Raw genomic sequence first — 8,234 nt, 5'->3', positions numbered from 1 at the left:
ATTGCCTTTTTCAAATAAAGAACAAACCAACATTTCATATCTACCATAAAATGCCACATTCTAAAAAGGTAACTTGACTATTTTTTTCTTTTTCTTTGCATTCTAAGTAAAACATGCGCCACATATTTATGTTACTTAAAACATTAAGTTTGGTATCTGTTAAATCATCTGTGGTTGAAATTCCTGGGACTAACACAGTGCCACAGCTTCCTTAAACCATCTATTGCACCAGAAATGAAAGGCTGTGATGGAGATGTTCTTCCTATACTTTTTAAACACAGGAAATAATTGGTTTAACATGAAAACAAATGCAGCTAAACTATGTTGCCAGCAATGTTTATCCCTCAGTATCATCCCAGAGGGGAAAAAACCACAAACGACAGAATAGGCTCCAGCCCAGATTGCAACTACATGTAAACACACAACCAACACTAACGTCCCATTATGACACTGTTGTCGAGAATATTTTAGAAATCCAGGTGTAAAAACGTTTTTCTCAGATTGAGGATTGGCACAAACATAATCCAGAGATTATCCTTTATAGCAGCTTTAACTTTTGTGTGCTTGGCTTTTCATACAAAGCACAGCAAACATGAGAAGAGTTACAACTGAGTTAAAACCAGCTCAACATCTTGAGAGCAGAGAGAAGGAAAGGAGAAGTCCCTTTTCTCTGCAAACGCAACAGAGAGGGCCCCCTCTGCGGATGGGAGTTTGTGGATCTGCAACCCAACTCTCCTCTCAGGAAGCCAGAGCCAGGCTGGCCACCTTACAGTGGGAGGGAACTCTCCTGGTCCCCTGCTTTGTCCAGCCTCTCAGGCAGGGTAAGCACGAAGGGTAGGAGGACACCCTTGGCATCCAAGGGAGCTTTAAGAAGCTCGCCATCAAAGGCGCCCTTGAGCCCACCATCTGCTTCCACCTCACCGTCCTGGGCTAGGCTGAAGCGAAGGGTGCCAGTCCGGTTGACGCAGTAGATGGTGTTGCCCAAGGGGGCACAGCGGAAGGGCTGGACGGGGCCACCGCTGGGCCGCAGGCTGGCACACTGGCTCCAGCACTTGGCCACTGTGTTGTACCGGAAAACTTCAACACCACCGCTCGTCCCTCCGCCTGGGCCCTGCTCCCCACCACGGCCGCTGCTCACGTCAAAGCGGTAGATGAAGCTCTTGAAGGCCACCATGTCAGCAGAGCGCCGGCGGCTGCTGTTGTAAGGGCACTCCTGCCACTCGTCACGCTTGGGGTCGTATTTGAGCAGGCGGTAGAAGAGGGAGCCTCCCGACACATAGATCTCCCCGTTGCAAGTGGTGGCCTCGTGAGCGACAGCGAAGGCACCCTTGGGCAGAGGTGCCACAGGGCTCCAGCGGTCGGCCCGCGGGTCATACCTTTCCACGGTGAAGAGGCACTCGCCCCCCACAGCATAGAGGTAACCATCCAGGGCCAGCAGCTTGAGCTGCGAGCGGGGCTGAGCCAGCGGCCGCACCTGGCTCCAGGTGTCAGTCAGGGGGTTGTAGCAGAAGACCTTGTCGGAAAGGCGAGCCCTGGGCTCGCTGCCCGGCGGCCCTGTCACAATGCCCCCTGCTAGGAAGAGGTAGTTGTGGAGGACACACATGGCACAGCCCTTGGCATTGGCCTCCTCGGGCAAGCGCGTCAGCACCCTCCACTCGCCGCTGGCTTCGTGGTAGCAGTGAATGAGGGAGCCACTCTCCTCCAGCGACACCACGGAGGAGGGACTCTGTGGCCGACTGCTCTCGCGGCTCTGTGGCCGGCTGCCACCACCCGGCCGCTCGAAGGCGTCGCTGACCTCGGCCACCAGCAAGCAGGGCCGGCCGGCGTCCATGCGCTGCTGCAGGATGAGGTCCCGCTCAGCGCCACTGAGGCGGCCGTAAACGCTGGGTTCGCGCAGCACCTCCAGGTAATGGTCGCTCATGAAGCGATAGGCAGCCTCCCGCAGCTCCGCCAGCCGCTGCTTCTTGGCCAGGCAGAGGAGCTGGTAGCAGTTTCCGAGGCACAGCTGGGCGCGCATGGCCTCGGCGGCACAGTGCAGGGCACAGGGCATCTGCAGGACGCGGGCGCCGCTCACCACCTCAGCCAGGTTGTCGTGCCGCACCTCGCCCATGCGGGCCGTGTACACGTAGTCGATGAGCAGCCGCAGCGCCCCGTAGCTCACCCCCTTCACCCGCAGGACGTCCCGTGAGGCGCGGGCGCGAAAATAGTCACTCTTGGCCGCCAGCACCGACTTGTGCGCCCGAATGCGGCGGCCCGACACCTCGATCACCAGGTCGGGCTCCTCCAGCGGCCGCTCCCGCGGCCCCGCCGCCTCCTCATCTTCCTCCGGCGGGCAGGCGGCGTTGTTGATCTCCCACTGGCTCTGCACCACCCGGCCGCCGGCCGCGGGCGGCTGCGGCTCGGCAGCGGCGGCGCTGAAGCAGAGGGAGGAGCCGAAGCCGCAGGGGGCGGCCGGCGTGGGCGGCGGCGGCGGGGGAGCGCCGTTCGCGGCCCCGCTCTCCTCCTCCTCCGGGGCCGCGCCGCTGCCCTCCATGGAGCCGCGCTACCTGCGCCGGCGCCTCGCCCCGTCCGTGCGGAGCGCTGCCGGCGCGGCCATCACCTGCGGGACAGACCCAACAGCGCTCAGCATCCGCGCCTTCCTCCGCTCCCCCGCCGTTGCTTTCCCGCCCGCCTCCCAGGATCGGTATTCGGGGCACCGCTCTCGCAGGCGGGGCTGTCTCTGGTTTCCGGGGCTAAACCGCCGCTTCTCCTTTCCCTGGGGGATCCACCCCTCCCGCGGCTATCTATGCGCTAGCTCAACCCCACAAAACCTGAGCTCTTTTGGTGGGACGGGGAGATAGCCCCGATGAGCACCGCAACAGCCTGAAAAGCAATTCTGGTTTTCCCGCTGTTCTGCAGAAATTGTGAGCGGTCTGCAGGCACTGCAATCCTGTCCATGACAACTGGTCCCTACACAGCGCGGAGTGATGACCACAAATCTCCTTCAACTGCAGATACTTGGGCGGAGTAATCACAATGTATTCACCTTGTGCAACTGTTTCACTGGAAGGCTGAGGCCAAGTCTATTCTGGAAGGCGATTCCGCACTAGCCAAGTCTGCCTTTGCATGACCTTCGGGAAGTTTTCTTCGTATCAGTGTTCCTCATATGCATTCTCGCTGTTTAAAACAAAGTGTAAGAAGATGATTATTTTTAAAATCTACATATTCTCTGTTTAGTCAGATGTCTGGGAGCATTAAAGTTATGTCTCCTTTAATAATATACCTAGAGTAACTTAAAGACACCCTAAGTATGCTAATAATCCTATGTGTTTATGAAATACATGAAAGTATTTTTTCTGTACTAGGGACAAGAGCAATCTCACATTTGCATATGTAGCTAAAAATCATTAGCAAGGTGTCAATCAGACTTTATAAAGATTGCTTCGTGTCTTTATTAAAAGATTTATAGCTTCTGTTAATAAAAAGTAGAAACAAGGAAGAAAAAAAATCACAACAGATAATCAGAACATAAAGTCTCCCGTGAGAAAAGGCAGGAGGGCATAGCTGTAAGTAGGTTAGTCCCTGTCAGCACAATCACCACCCAGTTGTACCTTCATTTCACAAATATAGTTTTTAGAATTTAATGAAGTGCCATTTCTTTGCCTTATGTTTGTTTATGAATTTCCTAGACTTGGAACCAAGCATTGAAACTTGGTTTAAGTTTTGATGAGTGATGCATAAAAATTGTCTAAATGTACTTAATATAATTTAATAAATATCTGCAGCCTGGATTCCATTTTTAAGGAGGTTATTAATTTCCATTAAAATCCCCTTTGTCAGTTTTTTCACAGTCCTCAAGGAACACTCATTTCTATGTAAAATATGCATTGTGGCTTCCTTTCAGCAGACATGATTCATTTACCCTGTTAAATTAGCATTAGGGAGACCTAACTTTTTAATTTTTTTTATACTGAAAGCATAATTGGTAAATGACATTGTCTGGAAACCCCTGACACAGACAGGAAATCTAGAAGCCCATACTTCCAATGCAAACTTTACATAAATGATTATATCAGTCTTCCATCATGGCTTTTTATTTTGTCCACATGCCTGGTAAAGGGCTTTCTACTACATTTGATCACATTCAGTTAGACTCAATCGATGCTAAGGTTTGATTTCTGGATACTGGAGATTTTCAGACCATAACAACAGCATTTTAAAACTTATCAAAATTATTTGATTTCACCAACTTTGTATTCCTCACCTGAGTGTTTAATAATCTGGTACTTAGGAACTTTCTATGACTGTATGAACTATGGCTAGCTTTAGTGGCAGACTTCCTGCTGTCCAAACCCAAACTCTGTAGGTCAAGCTTTACTGAGTTTTCTGTGGTTTTCACCAGACAAGAAGAAATGCAGTGATCCATGTGCACACTGTGTCTACAGAAGATGTGTTGACTCATTAATAACTTAAACTGGGCAGCACCCCTGTTGATGTGATTCTGTTTTTCATGGATCCTTAACAGTACACAGAGCAACTATTGTAATGACAATATTCCGGCCATTCCAGACACACCTTGCTTCTGACACCACTACTCTTGCATCTACTTATGTACCCAACCAGCAAGAAGGATTCAGTAGCTTCATATAGTTTCATGCTCTTGGTCTATGAACTGACTTTGCAAGTGAAACTATAAAGGAAGAATGAAAGAGAATGCTACCAAAAATTAGAAGTATGGGTGATTAAATGTAAGAAGTCAAAAAAATACGAGTAATATCTCTCTATGGTGAAATGTATTTCTTGCATTATGTCCCAAGGGAAAAATCACCATTTAGAATATTCAAAGTAGTTAAAAAATAACCAGAAAAACCTATCTTTTCAACTTTCTCAGCTAATGGAGAAAAAAAAAAAAAGCATGAGATCATGCTCAAGCACAGTAATCATACCTTTTGCTATATTCAAATATCTGCTTGATTTAAAAGTTTGATTTGACACATTTGAAATGCTATTGAGAAAGAAGCTTGTAACAAACACCTTTGTTAACCCACTACATTTCCCCTGAGGAATCACAAGGAGAAGGAAGGACTGATGGCATTGCTTGCTAATGGCAAACAGCATAATTCTGAAGAAAATTATCCTCTGGTATATCCAAAGCTAATTACCAAACACATGCTGAATTTCGTGCTGAGCATGAGAAGGACTTAAATCAAAGTAACAAATGCAACTAAGGCAACAAGGAACTATATAGGGAAGCTGAAGACATAGAAAAGCTGAAAGAGGGTTTGGAGGATTTTGTCAATGACAGCAATGACCATGACAGCAGTGACCACTCCAGCAATCTCAGCACCTGTGTCTCATTGAAAACAAAAAACAAGAATTACACAAAGACGAAGCTGAAAAAACAATTCAGAGAAGTTGTGGAACTTTTCCATTATTGAGCAACACAGCTGATCTGAGTTAAAAGGTCATGGATTTAGTATGGAACAGGAAGATGCTGAAAGGGCCTGATTGAAATACAAAACTGAAATCCTGCTCTGTTATTTTCTTATCTACAGTGATCAAAGAGTTGTACCGCTGTTCTGGCAACACAGAGTATACAAAAAATACAGCACTGCAGATAGCTGTGATGATTCAGAAGAATCTGACCACCCAACGATCTCATTTGGCTTAAAATAAACTTGGTTTTAACATTTTTTTTAAAACTCGCAAACAGGACAGGTACTGCAAAATGAAGCAAGCTATTGAGAGTATATAGTACCTATGGACTGAGGTAACCTTTTATACTGGGGACTTTTAAATCAGAAGCTGAATTGCTTGGTCTGAAAGTGTTTTCATTATCATGGGTTTGGTCTAGGGATGATGTAATGTTAATGGACAGAGGAGCTGCCAACAAACATGAAACGTATTTACAGACTTGGCAATGACACACAATATCCTGAATATGTGGCCCCAACCTCAAATGCTGTGATACACTGCTCAAGTAACAGCACAGATAAGAAAGCACAGTTTTTCTGACAGAGAAACTGTAATGAAGAGCTACAGGTGAAGTTCCCTGGCATTGCATTCATTTGGCAGTCCCTCTGATAAAATCCAATTAAACACTTGTACTGAATTGTTATCTCCTCTTTTTTTTTTTTTGTGCAGTGCCAGTAGCCTTTGATCCAAACCACCTCCTCTAGCAAGACCCAGTTTCTCCGGGGAATATGTGCGTGTGGGAGGAGTTGGGTTTCTTCTCTCCAGTTCACAAAAGAAATGGCCCTGACTCAGTCTCATGGTAAACAGAAGCAGTGCTTTCTCTATCATAAGCAACTCTAATTTACATAAGCAGGCTATCTTCCCCAGGAGACTTATCCATTCAGAAATGACAAAATGCCATTCTGTTCCACCTTAGCCCAGAAAAAAAATGCTTTTATAAAAACTTGCACTGCCAAATTTTTCCTTCAGTAGAGAAGGTTCTTGGGATAGGGGTGTCTTCCGATTGAGGTGATTAAGGCATCCAAAGAGGTGGGATCATCAAAAGAGAAAAAACATCCCTTATATTTATTTTAAAAACTAAACAGTGATTTTAAAGTAGAACTGGCCAGCCTGAAGTGTAGGCAGAGTCAAGTGTAGAGCACCTTGCATACTTACAAAAATAGTCTGTAACACTCCTGGTTAATGAGTAGATCTGTGAAATTTGAAAGGAAAAAAATGTTCTTTTTGCAGATGGGGAAAACATCTGGAGCATAAAGATGCCATTTCTCTGAAAGGGCCGGCACTGCTTGTATCCTGTTACAAATTTAAACTCTAAATCTTAACAACTTGATTAACCTCCTGTTTGTAAGGGAAAAGTACAGCTCTCTTTCAACCTGCCACCTCAAGGAAAAAAGCAGGAAGAATAATTATTTTATATTTCACCCTCTTTTAATGTTAGGTATAATACAATTCTAGTGTCTTGCTCAGACTGCTGGATATATGGCTTTTATAGTATTGCCTTCACATGCAAATGCAAATTTAGCACCTCTCAAGGTGCGATAATTTTTTGATAATATGTAATAGAGGTATGAAATGCTTTTTATCTCTACAGCATTTTCATACAACCACAAAGAAAAACAAACATTTAAGAATTGCAGCTTATGACTACAGACCACACAAGAAACATGTGGACAGCAGTTCCTCATCAGAAACTCAGAGAAAGAAACAGCTGTAAGTGTCTGGGTAGGGGGGAAGAGAGAGAGGAAATAAATCATAATAAAAATATTATCAAAATCCTGATTAAATCGATATTATAGCTAACAAATCTAAACTAAAAATATACAAGTTCCAAACAGTAATCATGACCAGAGAAAAGGTTTCCTAACAGTGATAGCCATAGAGACAAACATTCTCTAAAAAAGGAAATTATCTTTTTGAGTTCCTTCCAGTTTAGAGTCTACAGAAATAGTTAGGGAGGAGTAGTGTCTCTCAGGAGTTCTCACAGAAAAAAGGAAATAACACTCATACAACAGCAAAATCTAGCAAAGACTAAGTTCAGGTTCTCTCCAATATCCCTTAGAGTAAAGGAAGCCTAATAAAAAAACCAACCAACCAACCAACAAAAAAAAAAGCAAAAAAACCCAAAATCAACCAACCAAACAAAAAGCCAGTCAGAAACAGGTTTTGAGTGATTACAATACCTTTAGGAAAATCTCCAGGGCTCATGTGATGTCTTTATCACTAACAAATTACAGGTCAAGACATAAGTATGGCATAGCAACACCATACTGTGTGTAACAAAACTTTTTATGCAGAATTGCTGCTAATTCTACACATGGGCTCACAGCTACACTTCCAGATATGAGAGTATGTGGTCATGTCTATGACAAACTGAAGTTTGGTTGCTTTCATGGTATCTGGGCACAGCTACATTACATTAAATTGACAGCAGTACCAAACATACCAGCACGGTGCTACAGCTGAAAGGATGAATGCAGTCCTTGAATGTGTGTACTGGGAAATACAGAGTACCCAAAGGGAAAATGTTACCCTTCTTCTACAGCATTAGTAGGTTTGCAATGGAAAATAGCGGTTGAATGGACGGAAGCATGTGTGTTCAAGGCTTTAAGTTCTGGAAGTAACATTAAAAAAAAATCTGTGAAGACAGAGAAGAGTACCAAATTATTTCAGAGACAAAAAAACCCCACTTCAGTGAGAGACTCAGAACAGCACTTTGCAACCAAAGGCTTATTCTGTCTCCATGCTGCACACCAGCTCCCAAGCAAAAAGGTGGTAACTAG

General features: G+C 45.3%; 1 protein-coding gene across 1 annotated transcript; it reads right to left on the bottom strand.

Moving 5' to 3' along the window:
• Nucleotides 1-766: 766 nt before the first annotated feature.
• Nucleotides 767-2,533, bottom strand: KBTBD11 (kelch repeat and BTB domain containing 11). The gene has a single exon (XM_062488533.1). The coding sequence runs from the start codon at nt 2,531-2,533 to the stop codon at nt 767-769; it is 1,767 nt and encodes a 588-aa protein (XP_062344517.1).
• Between the last annotated feature and the right edge of the window lie 5,701 nt (nt 2,534-8,234).

The sequence above is a fragment of the Cinclus cinclus genome, chromosome 3 (genome assembly GCF_963662255.1).
Source record: "Cinclus cinclus chromosome 3, bCinCin1.1, whole genome shotgun sequence".
In the NCBI taxonomy this organism is placed as follows: Eukaryota; Metazoa; Chordata; class Aves; order Passeriformes; family Cinclidae; genus Cinclus; species Cinclus cinclus.
This window is presented reverse-complemented; position numbering and strand designations above follow the sequence as displayed.